This window comes from Kryptolebias marmoratus, linkage group LG9 (assembly GCF_001649575.2).
Source record: "Kryptolebias marmoratus isolate JLee-2015 linkage group LG9, ASM164957v2, whole genome shotgun sequence".
NCBI classification, from domain to species: domain Eukaryota; kingdom Metazoa; phylum Chordata; class Actinopteri; order Cyprinodontiformes; family Rivulidae; genus Kryptolebias; species Kryptolebias marmoratus.
Genome location: NC_051438.1, coordinates 7,339,109 through 7,359,626, shown reverse-complemented (window position 1 = coordinate 7,359,626; position 20,518 = coordinate 7,339,109). Strand labels below are relative to the sequence as shown.

The 20,518-nt window shown below is 39.3% G+C and overlaps 1 protein-coding gene across 2 annotated transcripts in view; it reads right to left on the bottom strand.

Annotated features, from left to right (window-relative positions):
- The window catches only part of aff2 (AF4/FMR2 family, member 2), a 225,188-nt gene that overhangs the window by 86,482 nt on the left and 118,188 nt on the right, over positions 1-20,518 (bottom strand). For both annotated transcript variants that reach the window (XM_017423101.3, XM_037977386.1), the window contains exons 5-8: positions 12,668-12,712; positions 7,573-7,659; positions 3,586-3,622; positions 3,167-3,227 (exon numbers count right to left, since the gene is read on the bottom strand). In XM_017423101.3, the coding sequence (XP_017278590.1) occupies positions 3,167-3,227; positions 3,586-3,622; positions 7,573-7,659; positions 12,668-12,712 (230 nt within the window). The remainder of the gene's footprint in view (positions 1-3,166; positions 3,228-3,585; positions 3,623-7,572; positions 7,660-12,667; positions 12,713-20,518) is intronic.

The following is a 20,518-nucleotide window of genomic DNA, read 5'->3' as shown; positions in this document are numbered from 1 at the left end:
TGAATAACTGAAGCACAATGAGAAAAGAAACTGTGCCAGTGAGGGGACACAGTGGTGCACACAGCAATGATAGATATGTTTGAATGAATGAATAATGGATTCATATTTTATTTCATAAGGAGGGACAGATGGCGAGAGGGAGATAGTGGGTGAGATTGAGACGATAATGACGGGGAAGTGAAGAGAAGCGAGTGGCGGGCGGGATGGGGAGAGGAAAGGGAACATGGCAGGGACATGAATAAAAATGCACCGAGAGAGTAAGCACCTGTGGGAACAGACACAGATATAAATGAGTTATGAACTAAAGCATAAACGGCATGTGGAGCTGAGAAGGCTCAGCAACAAATCTGTAGTAGGTGCAAAATGAGCCTAATTGTCAAAAATAAGAGGGAATTCAAGTATCTTGGGAAGGTTTTTTGTGAGATAAAGGTAATATTTTGCAAATTCAAATAAACATGATGCCCACCTAAGGAATACTTGTTTAATATGTCTGTGTTTCAAAGCAGATCTACTCAAACTGCAAAACAAAATGTGTTCAGGACTTGACAGGATTTTAGGCCACTTCACACTGAATGATGACCCTGCTATGACGTAAAAAATCAACCAGAATGTGGATGGTCTTTGCAGGGTGTGTATTCATGATGGTTTTAAACTTCTGTAGCGAGGTTGTGGTGGTTTGACATCATGGTGGCAGAGTATAAGGTACATGGGCGGAGTGAGGGGAGCATGGTAGCATCGTATCCATAACCTGGGACCTGCAGGACCCATTGCACCAGTCGAAGTGACTCAGGCCAGGATGAAGCTTGAGCCATGGTGCCAACATAGGCAGATGGAGTAGGGTTATAATGAGGACTTCTTCTTGACTTATAAAGTTTGGTGAGGGAGCCATAAGGGAGCACCTCAAGATGTAAAAAAGATCAGGAAGAATCTATTTGAAGAGTATTGAGTCAATAGAAGCAGCATAAAGGGACTTGTGGAAGCCCAGGCCTTTTAAAAATCAAGATATGGTTCTATGATTTGTCTTTCTTCCGTCTGAGTCACAGTCAGAAAGAGATGTACTAAGGTTGTAACACTAACAAAATAACTTTAGATTTGTTTTTCATTTCCACAGCTTCAGGAATGTGAGCTAAGTTGGGCTGAACCAACTCAAATGTTAGGGTTGGGAGTGGGGTTGTCTAGAATTGAGGAATTATTTTCAATATACATTTTTTTAGGTTGTAAGTAAAGTAATTAAAATCATAATCAATAAAGACAAGATGTTTCTCTCTTCTTGCTCAACTGTAACAAAACCATGTCTGAAATGAGTGAACAGGGTCATTATAGAGTCAAATTATTGGACTTGCATGGATGAATGCTAACTGGGACAACTAGACAGTACTTTTAGTGTTGGGACCAAATGCTGTTGGGCTGCTAAGAGCGGCGAAAAACCAAATGGATACAGGGTCAAAGTGGCAACAACATAACCCCTTCTAACCTTTTGGTAAGCAACATCTTGAGTTCCTCTGTTGAGCCACCTTGAGTATCAAACAGCAATCTTTGTACACAGAGCAGCAGTGAGAATTGAACCTGTGACCCTGGCATTGTTGGTGCCTTGCTCCATCTATTGTCCTGCTCAATACAGGGACTTGCTGCAACACAGTGTTACAACAGCTTGACTAACATGGAAACCCAGCGCAGCACAGGTGTTCTTGTGCTAATGAAAACAAGGCCAAGTGTTTTCTGAGCCAGTAACATTAAAAAAGCTGACTCACAAGCAGAGACGTCGACTCACGTCTTCTGCTCTGATGCATACATACACATATCCAGCTGTCTGAACATAATGTGATTGAATAATAGTTAAATGGAACTCTTGAAGCATAGAGGTACGCTCCTAACCACTTGTTCTAATGAATGAAAATAATTAACTTGCACATTTTTGCCTGTGTTCCTCCCTTTTGTGGCACAAAAGAACAAAGCGTGTTTGACAGAGATTACTTAGTAAACGCTCAGAAAACAATTGCACAATTATCCCTAATTACTTCTTAATAAGATGAGGCAGCACCGCTTACAGTATTACCGAACATTATATACTCATGTTCATCCCTGAAAAAAACAAAACATAAAATAACCCATGACAATAATCAATCAATCTATCTATCTATCTATCTATCTATCTATCTATCTATCTATCTATCTATCTATCTATCTATCTATCTATCTATCTATCTATCTATCTATCTATCTATCTATCTGGCTGACTGGCTGTCACGAAGGGATGAGAACAAGCTCCAGCGTCCCCCTTTTTTTTTTTTTTTTTAACATTAACACAAGACACCCAATAAAGCTTACACTAAAAACTGTCCTACAGCCCATGCATCACACACACAAAAAAAGCCACAAACAAAACAAACAATTTTTTAAATCAAACTTTTGGTTAGAAAAACAGTCCACAAAAGGAATGTTTGGTTTTGTGTGTTTCGAAGTGCACAATTTATGACCGACTTGTCTTTCCATACACCCAACTCTCACTCTCCATTGTGATCATCGGGCGACTCTTTTTAAACAAAGCAGATTTGAAACAGGCAGGTGTTCCATCTCCTGGAATTTCTAAACAAGCCATTCTTGCTTTGCTTTGATTTAGAGAGCTTTAGATTATATCTTCGTCTGCTAGGTTTTTGTTAAGGCAGTTAGCATTAAACAGAACCTTCATTCACTTGTAGATATGAGTGATGATCACATCGGGCTACAATATTCTTCGTCTGATTGCCTACACCGATCACTGACGATCCCTGGTTAAGATTGGACATTGTTCTATTTGTAAGTTTTCAAATCAAATTATTGAGCTTATTGGGATTAAGCACAAGATAAGTCAGGATCACACAGCAACGTTAGAAGATTTCTGCTTTCCCAGAACCATCCTGCCGTACGTTTCTGTGAGTGATGAGGAGTGGACTGCAGCCAGAGGTGTTGCAATATGCTCCTGGCTCAGGTTAAATTAATGTAGCTGCACCTTCCTGCTCTGATCCACACAATCTTTCTTTTTTTTCCCCTTCTTCCTACCACTGGTGAATTCCATCCAAGAGTCAAGTTACCTTGAGGCAAAAGCAGGCAAAAGCAGCAGCCGCAGCAGCAGGTCAGAAATTCTCAATTTATGTTGTGTGTCTGTGTCAGAGAGAAAGATACTCACGACTTCTGTGGTGCAGTAGGAGGTTTAGCAGTGGGCTTGTTAGCTGGTACAGAACATCGCTCTGCAACAAAACAGAGGACATTTAATCTGTCAGCGAGACTGTTTTGCATGTGTCAAGGTTTGTCTCAGTGTGTTTGATTTGCTTCACATGAAGTTAAACTCAAGTAACATCCATGTTAAGAGCTACAAACTTGATGCTCACACTAGTGCATCTTATGAAAAGTCTGACTACTCGTTCATTTTGCTCCGATGAGCACAGAAAGATAAAAAGCAAAGACTGACACATTATCATACTCCTGTGGTTATGAATTCATTTAAACGTCAGCTGCTTTCTTACTCTCCTCAGAAGCTTTTATAGCCACTCCAGTGGTAATTATCACAAGAGGCTGTATGTTGAGTGTCAAAGCGGTGAAACTTACTCTGGGTGTTGTAGCCTGAGGTCACATGCTGGGAGTCCTAGCAAATGGAAGAGAAGGTGAAAGAAAGCCAGAGTGAAATGAGCTAAATGAAAAAAAAAAAAATCACCACATGTCATTATTGATTTCACAGCAGTAAAAGGATGCCATTACACCGAGTTCAGGCGGTCTCAGCTCCCCGCGTCGTCACTCCACCTTAGTCTTTAAAACCATTGGAAGGATTAGTGTGATGCTCGGGGCTCAAAGTGGCCCAGCAGTCTTTCCTTATTCATAAACCACTGGCTTTACTGCCTCGAACTTTCCTTTTTTTAAAAAAAAAAAAAAAACCTTCAGTGAGAGGTTTTACGGATTAAAAGTGCTTTACAAAAGCACATGATGAAAATAATATCACGCTGTTTCTGTAAGAGTGTTATTGTGGTCTTTGGGACAAATGTTGAACAAAGCTTTGTCACTCTTAGTATTTATATTCATAAACCACTGGCTTTACTGCCTCGAACTTTCCTTTTTTTTAAAAAAAAAAAAAAACCTTCAGTGAGAGGTTTTACGGATTAAAAGTGCTTTACAAAAGCACATGATGAAAATAATATCACCTGCTGTTTCTGTAAGAGTGTTATTGTGGTCTTTGGGACAAATGTTGAACAAAGCTTTGTCACTCTTAGTATTTATATTCTAGGATGTTGGAAAACATCTCTTCCTGTGTAGGAGTTGATAAGGCTTTTCTAATCATTTATCCCTGGAATTATTAAGGGATTGTTTTTTTTGTAATTTGGAAAAGTTTAGATAAATTTAAACAATATGTTTGGTGATAACAGAGCGAAGTCAAATGTTAGAGGGGTCATATTGTCTGTCCATCCATTTTCTTTACCTGCTTTTTGTTCAGGGATGTGGAGGAGCTGGTGTCTATCTCCAGCAGTCACTGTGCGAAAGGTAAGGTACACCCTGGACAGGTCACAAGTCCATCACAGAGCCATCCATCCATGTATGCATCGTACTACTTTGCTTAACTGTGGTTGGGTCACAGAGGCAACAAGTCCAAAAGAGAAGCCTATATATCCTTCTTTCCAGCTCCTCCTTGGGAATCCCAAGGTGCTCTCAGACCAGAGAAGATATATAATCTCTACCGGTGAGTTCAGATTCTGCCCTGAGGTCTTCTCCCAGAGGAGGGAAGCTGTGGTTCCACTCTGAACGCCCCCTGGATGATGGAGCTCCTCACCTTATCTCTAAGGCTGAGCCCAGCCACCCTACAAAGGAAGATTATTTTAGCTGACTGTATCTATAAATGCATTTTTTTGGTCATGATCATCACCTCATGACCATAGGTGGAGGTTGAAATGTAGACAGACCAGTAAATCAAGAGCTTTGCCTTTCAGCTCAGCACGTTTTTCACCACGATCGACCAGATCAACACCATTATTACTGTGAATGAAGACCTAATGATCTCCTGCTCCATTCTACCATCAGTCATGGCCAAGACTCCCAGACATTGGACCCAGAGGGAGCACTCCACTTTTTATCTGTTGAGAAGTATGGCCTCAGACTTAGAGGAGCTGCCTCTCATTCCAGGCGCTTCATATTTGGCTGACAATTACCCTAGTTCTCACTGAAGGTCATGATCTGAAATCACCAACAAAATCACATCATCTGCAAAACGCAGAGAGGTTCCCAAACATGACGCCCTCCTCTCCATGACTGCGCCTTGAGATCCTGTCCATGAACACCAAAAGCAAGATCAGAGACAACGGGCTGAGTCCCACCTGAACCAGGAACGAGCTTGCCGAGAATTCAGACACAGCTCTTGCTTCGACTATATAAGGACCAGATAGCTGTTAAAAGTGACCATGATGTCCTGTAATCCCACAGCAACCCCAACATAATACTTTAGGAGACACAGACTTAAACCTTCTCCAGATCCACAAATCATATTTGGACCGGAAGGTCAAACTCCCCTGACCCCCTTAGCAGATCAACAAGGGTGAAGATCTGATCCACTGGTTCCACCTTCTCATCTATGTCCCCTCCAAACTTTACATTAACTTCTAATCATGCAGCATTCACTGTACCTGAGAAAGGAGAGGTCCATCTTTACGTTTTGTTGTAAACTGTGGGTTCTCATCAAAAGGTATATTTTTTCCTCAATTACAGTAAGAATGAACCTGTGACTTTGTGTTGTCCTTTGTACCTAGATTCTGCCCTATCGTTGTTATTATTTATTTGTTTTACCAAAGAAATAAAACTCTAAATGTACAAAAACCCAACTGTTAAAACACACACACGAATATATATATGCGTTCACTTGTAAATAATCTAAATCTAAATAGGTAATATTAGGTAATAGATATAGGTATAGGTATAATTTAAATAATTTAAATTGTCTGTTTTTTTAGTCTTTAAAAATATTTTTCTTTTGTCTACATCGCTAAAACCCATATATAGTAAGACCAATCATCTTTTTTTTTTGTTATTTCATTGTTTTTAAGACTTAATAGTCTGTAAGTTGTAAATAATGTTGTTTAAGAGATAATAGTGAAATTAAATGAACGTCTGTTTCGCAACCCTTTTCTGAAACAGTTGTAAGTTTTCAAAAGCTATTACTGCCCACAGTTAAAGTCCTGATTCAGATTTGTTTTGTGAGGTTCTGAGGAAATCCTATGAACAATTATTATTCTACCTGTTGATAGCTTCTTGAATGACCTCAGTTTAGAGAATTCAAGTTTAACTCCAACCAGATTTATGAACTAAGAGCTAGTCTGATCTGGGCCAAGAGCAAAGTGGATTGCTGCCATCTTAAAACTGCCATTTTCAAAACGTCTTACCAGTTCATACAAAGGGGCTCCGGTGGCTGAGTGGTCTGTGTAGACGTTAGCTCATCAATCTGTTCAGAATTAAACTCAATTTCTCCAAAACGAAAGCTATCTACAACAGGTAAGATGGTAATTGTTCATAACCTTTCAACAGAACCCCACTTTAAAAGATACAAACTATCAGTTTAAGAATGTCACTGTTGATAAATGATGTGTAAGATTTCCAGGATCTAAAAGCAGCTGCGACTCTACAGCAGTTATCAGTGCAGAGGTGAAACAGATCTAAAAAGCAGACTAAAGACTTTCTGTTTTTTGGGCCACATATATGCCAGAGTGTAAGTAACAGGTTTTCAGCAGTGTGGCACACTTCTCCACCACTCACTGTCTCATACACAAACAAAGACAAACAATACAGCCAGAGCCAAATAACCTGAAAACAACATTTATGTTAGCATACATTACAGAGTACAATGACAGGGTAGAGTCTAAAGCTAGTATTTCACTGGGCTATGACTTCTGACTACTAGTTGGTGAGGTGCATTCGTAAAGGAGACTCTAGTATATCTCGAAACAAACACAGGGGTTTTAAATTTCCTTGCTTAAAATGCAGAGACACTCAGTCTTGTCACCTAAATTTTGAATATGACAAAAAAACATTGTGCCACAGACTGTCTCTCAAAATAGTCACAGAGTTGTTGTGGGTGTCTCTAACATGTCTGAAGAGCATTAGAGCTGTATTTTAACACCTGCACAGGAGCTCAATACTGTCAGAAAACATGCCCAGTTGTAAAAACCATGCCAATGATAAATAATAAATATAAAAAAAACTGGTCCAAATCAGTGGCACAGTGGACCAGTGGTTAGAACTATAATAGGCACCAGCTCCTCACGACCCGGAAAGGAGAAACGGGGTAAAAGAAAATGTATGGATGGTCCAAATCCTCCTTTCTGCATTTGAAAAGTGTACTCCAGAAGATTAAATCTTAAACGTGGGGGCAGCTGCCAGGGTGGAGATAAGGCAGACTGAGGTGGGTACAACGTGGGCGAAGGTAGGCAATAAAATGTTGTGAATATTCACCAGTTTTCTCACAATTGTGAGTTGCCAACTGGTCTCTAATAGTTGCAGCCAAGTGAGTTACTATCGTAAGCCTTACCAGTGGGGACCAAAGGTGCTTGGATGTGTACTAACCTTGCTTGGGATGGGGAACTTGGTCTGATCAGCTTTCCCAGGAGTGTGTATTGCTGTAAGTGGAGGAGGCCAAGAATGGGTCATCTCCTGAACACAAACACACGTCATTATTAGTGATGATTAGCGACAAGCAGAGAAATGATAAACCTCCTGCCTTTACGCACAAATACATATTGGAAATAACTCCATGGAAGTTCCCCTTTTCACTGCATGCATCTAGTGAATAACAATAATATTAAGGTTCAGCAAATTTGGGCAAAGGAACTGCTTATGCAACATGTTTGGAGCAAAGGAGTGGAGTCAGCGTTCAATCAAGGTTGTGCTGCACCATCTCCATCAGAGTGGACTTTTTATTATTACATATAATATAAACTGAGAGGGGCACAGGGAGTTTGTGGCACACCGGGGGATTGGTGTACTGAGAGCGAGTTAAGTGCAAGACTTGTTAAATTACCAAAATAAAAGCTGACTCTATTTGGCTGCATCACAATGAAGCAGCACAGCAGCTGCAGCTTTCCTTTTCAATTATTCTAACCACACAATCTTCTCAGATGAATTCTTGCCTCGTGTAGAGGCATCAATTAGGTAACAGGCATCTACGTCTGTGTGTGTGTGCTGTAGCTAAATAATCTTCAGGTTTGTTGCTTTTTCCCCCAGTTAGTGACAAGGAGATGGACAGATTTGGACGTCTCACAAAGAAATGTGCTGGTAGAAATGAACAGCAGGGAGATAAGCACGTCTTTTTGGTCTCTTGTTCTGTTTTCTGTTACACACAACAAAGTCTTATAACTGGCTCCCTGGAAGCCTAAATATTAGTAAATGGTATTTCAGAGTTGGCATGGGCCAGGATTCTGACAGTCAGATAACCTTGAGCAAAAATACCACCGTTTCAGGGTATTATGGAACTAAAAGAAAACGCTAAAATGGGATTTGCTTTTATTTAAAAACAGAAATGCAAATACTATTTTACAACTGCTTAAATAATATCAGATATTGCTTAATAATGATTATAAAATGGGTACAATAGTATAATAATACTTAATATAGCATTATTTGTAGTTATTTTAGTTTTGATGCACATATCCAAATAAGTAGATTGAGAGAACCCAAGTGAACATGACGAGTCACTCGGTTTAAAATCTGTGTATCAATCTTTTACTGCACTCAAAACAGATTTTAAACCAATTTGTGATCAGCTTTTTGATTTATAATGATTTTATCTGCAACAATATTTTAGATCAAAGTTACATTTTTCATTTAATCACAAGTATTGATACTTGTTTTTGAAATGTAACACCAGAGTAAGGTTTTAAAATTGTGATTTTTAAAAAAAATGCAATTGTAGCGTACATTATGGAGATAATGCACCATGAGCAGCTTTTCACATAAATATGTGCCATTCATCAAGGAGCGGAAGATTCCCCTTTAAGAGACTGTTTAATGTATGGCTGACTGTTATTTTGTTGTCAGAATTTGTTATTTGGTGGTTTGGTTTCATTCTTTTCATGTTGACTTTTTATTGTTTGTGTTCAGTTTGCTTTCCAGTGCCTCCCTGTGTTTCCAGTCTCATTGCATTTCCTCAGTCAGCTCTGCTGCTCAGTCCTGCCTTCATCTCACACCTGTTCCTTGTAATCATTAGACCCAGCTGCTGCCACTTACCTCACTACTCCGTCAGTGCTTAAAGTCCTGGCTTTTATTCTAGCTGGGATATTAGCCTCTGTCACGTGCCTGCATTAGGCTGTTGCTAACTCTCCTCCTCTGGTAGACAATCCATGACTGACTGTGTTATACGTTGGATAAAATGTCCAACCAACTAACGTCACCTTTTTCAAAGGGCATAAAAGTTTAGTGGAATTCCCCCCTCGACTGCCGTAAACAACTGAATGCTGAATGACGGCCGGGAGCACAAGGCTTGGTCACAGCGGGGGGGATATTAAAAGAAAAAAAAAAAAAGCCCTGTTATTGTTTTTTTTTTTTTTTTTTTTGCTTTTAGGCACTTAAACCATAGGAAGGGAATGAGGGGGATAATTGGTGGTTTTTTGCATCGTGACTTTTTTAACACAGTGGTATATCTTGAATAAGTTATTTATCTGCAACAAAACACCAAGAAAAATCTAAATTGTTCATGACAACGTTTCAGTACACGTTGCTTTTTAACACACAGATTTACCCCACACAAGTGTCAGACAGAAGGTCACTGGGCTAAGAAGGCTGAGGTTTCCATCATGCATCTCTTCTCCCCTCAGGAGCAGATGACTCACATTCACTCAGTGACGCATGTTTTTGTTTATGTTCGGGAGTTGTGTGTGTGTGTGTGTGTGTCTCAGGATACATGCACTGTATAATTCAGATCAACAGAAGATGCTTGAGTAGACACCTGCAGATGTGTACGTGTGTGTTTTCCATCTTTACAGCAGTGTTACGCCTTCCCTGACGACATACGGTGAGTTGCTAGGCAACTGCTCTGCTCTCTGACATCATTTTGTTCTTCCTTGAAGATTTCCTGTTCTTTGATAGACAGGGCTCCCAATCCCGTGTGTGTGTGTGTTTGTTCATCACTACGAGCCTGTAACATTCTGAGTACCACATTAACACACTTCACTGTGGATTTCCACTTACCGTTTTTAAAGTCACGTAATACAATCTCTATCATCTGTTACACTTCAACACAAAACTGCTGAAATATGTTCCAAATATAACAACTGCACAACCGTTCATAGTAGAAACACAGTAAACTGACCCATCAACTTGAACACACTGATCCATAGTAACAGAATGAGCTCCTTTAAGACAGGCACTCATCTCCAATCATCTTAACTGGCAAAGTCATTATTGCTGCAAATCTTAAGTGTGAAAAGGATTACAAAGTGGTTGAAATGGTTATAACACTTTAAATCAATAGTTCAGATCTTTTAAAGTGAGATTTCGAAAAAAAAGGTATGAACAATTTATATCTTACCTGTTGTATATAGCTCTTTAAATAACCTCAGTTTGGAGAAATGGAGTTTAATTTTGACTGGATTGACAAGCTATCGACTAGTCTTGGAGGCGTCAAGACTGTTGTTGATTGTTGTACATTGCTGTCAATTTCACATCAGGCAATTACACAGAATCCTTTGATTAGTTGCAAGCCCAAACAGAGACAGCAGCAGTTCGCTGTAGCACTTTCAGTGAAGCCTGGGTCACCATTGTCAGGAATGTCCTAAGACTTCTACAGTGTAATGTAAAACTAACACTAGTGTAAACGTTTACAAAATGGAGCTTAAGTGAACTTCAATGAAACGTTTGAGACTGGGGTTGTTTTTAAAAAGTAGACAGCTGGTTTGGTCTTGGCCTTCCTCAAACAAGTCATTACCTCAACAATTGGATCCGAACAAACTGTCTAAGACAAACTGGACACAGGGACATGAAGTGGAAGTATGCCCTGTCCTGCATGTTTTAGTTGTTTCTGAGTGGCTAACAGGCTTCTGCAGACCTTGAAGACCTGCAGAGGAGCAGAGAAACATCATAAACATGAAGGATAGTAGGATAGTGGCCCTCCAGGACCAGGATTGGACACCACTGTTTTAGAAGCTGCTGCATCATAAGGTGAACATAGTTTCTCACAAACAGCTCTTCCAGTTTGGCTTAATTTGATTTCCTTCAATAAATGGTTACATGGTGGAACCTGTTGTATGTTTTTGTGCACCTGAGGTTAGACAAAAAATATAGTTTTAATCTGGAAAAGACCGAATTTTTTTTTTTTTTTTTTTTCATGTCCTCATACATAAAGCCCAGGAACTAACAGAGGCTGTACTGACTGTTTCATGGGACTTTTCTTTCCTTCCTTCCGTTGTTCCTTATTTAGATTATCTATTTATATTAGAAATTCTTACGTTGGCTGTTTAGAGGGCCTTGGTACTGTTAGTTAGAGTTCGTACCTTAGTTTAGTTTAATCATGTTTATTAATGTTTAGACCTTAGTTAGTAATTGTTATGTCGGCCGTATAGAGGGTCTGGTACCATTTAGAAAGCTCGGTATCATTAGTTTAGCATTCTCATGTTTTAGATTACTTATCCAAACTGAACACTTAGTCCTACCTACCTACCTATACAAAGAGGGAAGATATTAAATGTTTATAACTTTTACACAGAACCCCCACTTCAAAAGATCTGAACTATTGCTTTAAGAGGTTGGTGAAGTCTATACCGTTCAAGGGTCTGCACATTGTATCACTGACAGACACTGGTACTCTGAATTGAGAAAACATCCGAAGCAGCCATGTTCCTGTTGACAGCTGACTGGGAGCAGAAAGAGAAAAATGGACTCCAGGCCTGTGCTCTGATTCACCCCACCTCACTGTCTGAACTCCCCGATCTTTCCACTTGACACAGCTAAAAATCACAGACGGAATTCTATAGTGCACCGATATTATTGACAAAAGCTTTTCATGCAGCTCACAGCAGACAATCTGTCACACAGCCTGTTGACCAGCATATTGATTTGTGAAAGAAAGAGGGGGTAGGGGGGCGGGGGGCAGAGAAGAACGAGCCGAGGAGGAGAGACAGGCAGCGGGGAAGAGAAAGGACAGCATGTGTTTCCACAAAGGAGACAGAGGCAGAAGACATAGCATGACAGAAGCAGTCCATGAAGGTTCTTGTCAATACGGCTGCAAATCCTCTGAGAGAGGATGGAAGATTACTGAGGACACAGCACGGAAACAAAGCAGACAGACAGGAGAGGGAGGAAGTTGTGGAAAAAATGCTTCACTAAATGTGATTTTTTTTGTGTAAAGACAGGAAGGAAAAAGGTGGTAAGGGAAAGGAGACTATTGTGGAAAAGATGTCTGTATGAGGTCATTCAATAAAACAAAAAGAAAAAGTTGTATAATCATTGACCTGGGCCAAAATGTTTCCCCTCCCTCCCTGAAAGCCCTTCATCCTTTATGTTTAAGTCCTTCTGCTTCTCATTCTTCCTCCGTGCTCTGTTCTTCCTTCTTACAATCAAATTCTCTGGAGAAGGGCCAAATTCTTTCAGAGCAAACAAAAAACAGCTGATTATCAGTCCTCTCTTTGTGTGTGTGTGTGTGTGTGTGTGTGTACACATGCCAACATACCCGCAAAATCTCTTCAACGCAGCTGGAGTCATTTGGCAAACTGACCTGGAAAAAACAATGGAGAAAGACTGACTTTAACACTATTTATAGCATCATCTTATTACATGTAAACCAGCAGGAACAAAGGTTTCAACCAACTGCAATAACAACATAAAACTCTTTACACCATAATGTTGCAACAATAATAAAAAATTACTTTTTTCACCAGCTTGACTTACATTTTTAGATCCCTTTAACCAAAGTAATTTAAAATACATAAAATAATTCAGTCTAAACCTTTAAACCTGTGCATTAAAAAACAAAGAGGGCAGTTTGCTGAGGTGAGAAGTTTTTTAATTTTACAATATTTACATGCCAAGACGTTTTTCTCATATATATTTTTGTGATGACCGGTTTTGCCAGCGAACCTTACCAACTGTTTGTACAATGATTGATGGGACACCTTCAGCCACAAAAGCGGTCACATATTTGTAAAACCTCCCGTGTGCCTAGCAAAGTGAATTTCTTTTTACTTTCCCTTACTGCAGCTGTAAAGTTAGTGGGCTGAACAGGATTCTCATGAAAAAGACCACCAAGAGAAAACACGATTCTGCGAAACTTTATGGGTTTGTGCTCCAGGAGAGCAGTTTTTCAGAGGGCAGGTGCCATCGGTGAGTCCAGCTCTCAGTCATGACTTAGTAATAAAAATTACATAAAAGATTCCCGAAATGTTGCAGCCTTACTCTATACCTTCAGCACTAATACCATTCTGTAGTTATTTATTAAGTGAGCTGTTTGGTGGATCCAACCATGAGGAGCACACAGTGGTTTGCAAACGTATTCACCCCTGTATTCATTTTCTTTTTTGCATAAATAGAAAGCAAGCAAGAGACACAGATCTGTGGCAGAGTACAGATCAGCGTTAGGTTATAAAAATGTCCATCCAACAGAGCACCAATAAATCCGTTATTAGAAAAAAAAAATAGATTATGCCATCACAGAAATCCTGCTCATCCACCAAAACTCATGGAAATGGGCAAGAATGGCATTCATCAAAGAAGCTACCAAGAAGCCAAAGATAACTCTGGAAAAAGCCAAGGACGGGACAAGAAGAAGACAGTGACTAGAAACACACTGATGAAGCAACACCCCAGTGGTTTAATAAGAACCAGTTAAAAGTCCTGGAATGGTCCAGTCAAAGCCCAGACCTTAATCCATATGAGATTCTTAGGTCTGAATAAAAGATCGTTGGACACAAGCAGCAGCGATCCAACCTGAAGGAGCTGGAGCAGTTTGGTCATGAAGAATGGGAAACTATCTCAGAGGTTAAACAGACCAAACTCATGGAAGTGAACCTGAAAGGAACGGCTGCTGTAACTGAAGCAAAAGGGGGCTCTACTAAGTATTGACTTTAGAGTTTGGTTTTCTTGTTCTTTTCAAAATGGAATAGCAGGTAGGTAGATACGTACTTTCACGACCCACTGTGTTTGCTTTCAAGTAGGGGGAAACTCCACCTTTAAGTGTTGCTTGCTAAAGTTGCTTTCAGACAAGCCCTGCAGCTCCGAAACTTCCCAGAGACGTTCCAGAGGGGCAGCGTGTGAGGAAGTAAATGTCTTAGTTTCTTTCAGAGATTTCCCAGTCAGCTGTCTTAGAAGATCTCCAGAAGATGGCTAAAGTGCAAACATCAGATGGAGCTGCACTAACCAACTCAATAGTAACATACAAACTGAAGCATATAAAGAATTTGTGACCAAAAGTCCAGTTGTGAGACCATAAGGGACACCTCTGGGGGTTCTGTGGGCCCGAAGGGTTGAACTGTTGCAGCAATATAGAGCGGTGTAATTAAAGTATGTTAGGGAGTATTTCTTACACATCTTTGCTCAGATGGTTTTGTTCTAAAAAAGTTTTTAAAAACCCATGCCGTAAATAGAGTCTTTAAATTCCAAGAACTGCTTTTATTACTCGTGTATATCACTTCAGCATGTGGAGAAATCCAAACCCTCTGCCAGGACAAGTCAAAGCCGCTCCACCCTTCGTAGCGCAGTCAAGGCACAAAATATTCATCTGTTTCATTCTTGTGCCAATAAAATTGGCCCGCAACTAATGTCAAGCTATGTTCAAAATTTATGTCCACACACAGAAAGTCAAAACGTGACGTTTCATGTGTAAACACGTTCTTGTGCGTGTGGCCTTGGAAGGCAACGTAAAAAAAGAGGGTTTTTTTTCAGGATTAGAAAGGCCATAAAATGACTGGTTTGGCCTGTGTCGTGTAAACCACAGGACAATTTTAGCTCAACAATTCACGGGGCTGCCAGGAGTTTGATTTGAAGGCAGAGACTGAGTCTGTTTAAATCCTCCAATTAAGCAGTTCAGTGGCTGTACACTGCTAATCTGTGTAAACATGTGCCCCCGTTCACGGAGCCTTTCCTGGTGAACAGAAGTCATCTTTACTGATCAGTAATATAACATCACAACCAGGGATATCAATTAGGACAAGTTATTTGTAATAGTTGGAAAGGCCAAAAGCAATATATATATATACATATATATATTTTTCTGTCAAACTATGACCAAGTTAAACTAGAACAAAAACAGAAATCTCTATTGAAGTTTCCCCCGCTGAAAGTCTGTGTTCTCAGTTTAACACAGTTGCTTTTCTGTTTGGTCCAAACAAATCATTACTGCAGCTGTGGCACACACACAGTTTTGTCTGAGAAAACATTTTAAAGTACGCACACAAAAGAAATGTCTAATGCGAAAGCAGAAAGTGTCTGAAGCAGTCTCAAAGGATTTAAACGCAGCTACTGCCCAAAACTCCAACACACGTGAACTTTCTGGTATAAAGCCCAAATGTGATTGGTAGGGCTGTGCACCTCTGGTCTGTGGTCAGTATGGTACGTATCTCGATACACTGACAGCCACTAAAAGTACAAGAGCAGCGGAAATCGATAAGATGGGTCAGAACTTCAGTCAAGATATAATTCAACCAATAATCACAGAATAATTCACCCATTTTTGATGATATAATTCAGCTTTTATTCATGATATTATTCACCCTTTAATTCTAATATAACTCAGCCTTTAATTGGGAAAGATTTCAGCCTTTATTCATGATATAATTCTGCATTTAATCACAATATAATTCAGCCATTATTCATGATATTTTGTAATTCAGCCTTTATTCATTGTATAATTCACCCTTTTATCATAAAATAGTTCACCATTTAATCACAATATAATTCAGCCTTTAATTACTATTTAATGTGAGTTTTAATTTAAAACTGTGAAAATCAGTCAAAAGCACCTGTCAGTGAAGACAGAGTAAACACAAGAATGTTCAATGAAAAACATTAATTAAATTGTAATTTAAATAAACCTTTCTTGTCTACAATATAGAAACGCGTTAGAAGATTGTTTCCATGTTTTGTGCCCACGTGCTTCATGTTGGAATCGTTTTGAGCTGTGAAAAAGATTAGACAATCAGAGTTTTTCTGTACCCAGAAGACCTTTATCATTAAAACAAATAGTAGTGTAGGTTTGAGTAAATTCTCGGTCATCCGGGACATGACAAATCCCAAGAGTTAAAAAAAACAAGACCACTGGACCTAATTTCTTCATTTCTGTTAAAAACATTTTGCTTCCTGGACCAAACTTTTTTATTCAAATGAAAGTGTGGGGTTTCAAGCATGGAATTCTGAGCTTAGATACAATGGTAGTCAATGAGAGTTTGGATTATGATAATGTAAAGTGTAGACACTTAAAAAGACAGCATGTGTGTGTGTGTGTGTGTGTGGGTGTGGGTGCGATATCATCACATTTTAAGTTGAACATTGCAATAAAGTCTCCAGAAATCATAAAACTTAAAGTCATATTTAAAAACTGTTTCTGCTGTGAAGTAAGCCTGAGTTGTAGAGATTCAGAGAGGCTCACTCATTTTGATAAACTCTATTTGTTCATCCACCTTTTCTTTCCATCACTGCCTGAGAATTAATCAGAATGAACATGGCCTGTTAGGGTTCCTAAAATTTTTTCTATTTGCTAAATAGAAAGAAAGAAATAGTTCAGTTTTAGTTTCATCAGACCACAGGACAAGTCTCAAAAAATTAAGATCTTTGTCCCTGTGTGCAAACTGTACTCTGGCTTTTTAATGTTGCTTTTGGAGTAACGGCTTCTTTCCCATGTCAGTTCAGGACTTGTTTCTCTGTGGATAAGAACTCTCTGACCAGCGTCAGCAGCATCTTCACCGGGTCTTTTGTTTTTGTTTTGGGGTTGATACAAACATTTTGCGTCTCCTTCCTCCTGTATGATGGCAGGACATTCCCATGCTGTTGATACTCGTGTATAATAGCTTAAACAGATAAACCTTCAAGTGACTCAAATTGTACCCAAGGATGAACTGGAGTTGTGGAGGTCGACAATTCTCTTCCTGATATTTTGGATTGAGGTGGGCCTTAAAGTCCATCCTCAGGTGTGCCTCCAATTAACTCAAATATTGTCAACTAACCAATCGAAAGCTTCCAAAGCTATGACACCACCATCTAGGCTTTCCCAAATATTTTAAAGTAATCTTAGTGCATATAAACCTGTGACATCTTTAAAAATTCTCTCTCTTCATTTGGGCACTTAGGAAATAGAAATATATTTGGGAATCCTAACTGACCTAAAACAGGAAAAGTTGCTGTTTACTTTAATGTCAAACTCAGAAAAACAAAATGTTACGTCTCTTTATACAGTGTATGTAAGCATCTGTTTTCAGCTTTTAAATGCATTTTCTGGGTCAGAATTGGGCTCCGATTAGTCCAACAAACAGGCTCATTACAGAAGGAAAACTGAGGAGCAGCTGCAGGACGGCAGGAAGACTCGGAGTCTCTCGTGTCTAACATATTACAGCAACATAACCTTTGTTACACATCATTACTAACACCACTAACATGAACAGAGGAGCAATTTAGTAACTATGATGGTGGGGATGACATCATATTTAGTCCTAAATCACTGCCTGCTGAAACAACAAGAGATGAACATCCATCTGTAGGTTTTCTGGACACGAATCATATTTCCACACATCATTATATTCATTTGACAGTCAGTCAAAGTAAAACAGGAGTAGGAGGATAAAAACATATTCTTCCCATGGAAAGTGATTACATATATTTTATTACAGCTAATGTTAATGGGACAGATCTTTTGCTATTTATATATTTACTGAAACGCTATAACAGATGTGACAAAACAAAATAAAAAGCTTGACTTTTAAAGCCTGTTGCACCGCCACATGTGATTCAGAGGTATATAAAAGAACTAAAGGACGATCTTCACATGGGAATTATAGAAAAACAAACAAACCAAGAGCTGGAAATTTAGCCAATAAATAAATTCCTGTTATATTTCTATTATATGTAGTATATGCAGAGATCTGAATTGAGCTTAAAAAGAAGAGTGTCTCACGGTTGCACCACACATCAAATGTGCAGCTGAGACATAGAAAGTCTGTGTGTGTCAAAATGAGTAGATATTAAAAAGATATCTGCCTTTCCTGACATGTTATGACACACTTCATGCCCTGCTGATGTGTGCCACTAGTGAAAACTTCAGGCATTAAGTATGAACACAGCATCACAGGTAATACAGAGAACATGTCAGCAAACTAATGAAGCAACGCAACAGACTGGAGCAACACTAAAACACATTGACATAGGCACAAGGCCCAGAAGTTGAAGCTCCAAAGGATAAACGCCCCCTGGCGGCAGTACCAGTCTCAGCCCTCCATATAAACAAAAGGGAGATTTTCCTGACTAAAACTTCTAAATGCTCTTCAGATCATTTTAGTTCATCCAATGATGAAAGAAGTCATTATATGTACTGTACATCTACAGCTGATTCGTTTTTGGTCGCCATGGACCTTAGCAAACATCAACATGGCTATAACTTAAGCAGATTTACAGACATTGAGCTAAACTCAGGTGTGGTAATAACTGATAGTGATCCCCAACAAATACCTGGAGAGTTAATGGATCATGTGAGATCTTAGTTTAAAATTATGGCCTAGAAGGCAGCAGATGAGATACATTCTTTCAAGGATTGCTGGTTTCAATAATGAATATGAATTTAATAGAGGAGAGGATGAGCTTCAGTGAGATGAGTCATGATTGTTTTGTTCTCAATCAGCAATATGAACTGTAATTAAAAAAACAAAGTAGACCTGTATCAGAAGGCAAGTCGCTAACACCCACATTGTAGTATTGTATTAAATAGCCTAATGTGACAACAACAGGATGAAACAGCTGAAATTCTGTTATGGCATTTGGTTTTGGTGTGCCACCCTAAGAATAGCTGTGACCCCACCTGGCCACCTTTTAGTAAACCTTCTGAAGGCGCCCCTGGTTGTTTTGTGAATAAAGGCTGAATCGTATCATGTTGCTTCGGTTTTTTGCTGCTCCTGTGTCTTTAATGAATCTGATTTTTGAGAGGTGTATCAAGATATGGATCGGCCACAAGGAGCAGAAGACGCACAACTCTGTTCTCTACATGTTCCCATTTATTCCTCACTGCTGTGACATTGTTTACTGGAGTACAACGGCAACACAGTACCATCCTGAAAGCACACTATGTGGCTTATTACAGAGGAAACTTACTGCCTAATTATAGAAGACGCCTGCTCTGAGCTCTGTGAATGCAGACCAACATTAATGGGCAGGTGACTCTCTCATGAAAAGTGTGTTATTGTGAGCTTCCCTAATTGATGCTGTGAGACCACAGCTAATTTAAAGGACTAAAATACAGCGAGAATATAAGAAAAGCGCAGAACAAGTGAGAGCTGTAGAGCAGTACTACAGGAGGAGAGAGGACAGACTTTGGAGGAAAAAAATAGAAATCAAAGAAAATGAGTGAGTGAGAGAGAGAGAGATTCAGGAGGAAAATATAGCAGAGGCAATTACTGAGGCAGAAATCCTTTCTTTCTGAAATAACTGCTCAGATAGAAAAACGTCCACACATGAAACACATGCAGCTGAAAGACACACACACAGATCCATGTTGTTACCCAAACACACACATGTACATTTACAAATACATCTCGAGAGGTCTGTAAATGATGGAGAACTGAGTCAAACTGCTGAAATTGTGGCACCTCAGGTGATGCCATCGATTTGCTTTACAGGTCCAAAAATAAAAATGACTTACAAACTAAAATATTCTAAGAAAACAGAAAAATCTGAACTCAAACAGTCCCGTTGCAAATCACTGTCGCCCGCTGTCATAAAATGCAGGTAATCACCTATTTGTCTGTCTGTTTGTTTGTCTGTTAGCAAAATATCCCAAGAACAACTGGATAGGTTTTAATGAAACATTCAAAAAGTGATCACTGGACGAATATTTAAAACTGATAAACCTTTGGAGTCAACTTAAATAAAAATGGCTGCCACAGCTAATCAACCTTAGCAGACACAATTAGGGATTTAAATCAGTCAATTCTACAGATATTGAGCTACAACGTGATGTGAAAGTAGCTCAGAGTCATTCACAAAATGTATGTTGAGCTCTAACAATAGATGTGAGAGCTTGTTCAAAACTTTGACACACAAGGTGAAAGGCAAGATGCATTCCTTCAAGGAGCCCTACTTTTATCACCAACGTGTTCAGTCTATATGGAATGAAATATGTACAAATAAAGAGATTTAACTCTTTTTTCATAATCACAAAAAATATTAACTCAGAGGGACTCAATATGCAATTTTTTTTAAAAAAATTTTAAAAACATTTTTATTAATTATAATAAAACTCTGATGGACAGGATGTAACCCGCCTCTCGGCCGATGGCCACTGGACATACGCCCCAGCTCCCCATGACACTGGACAGGAACATGCGGGTAG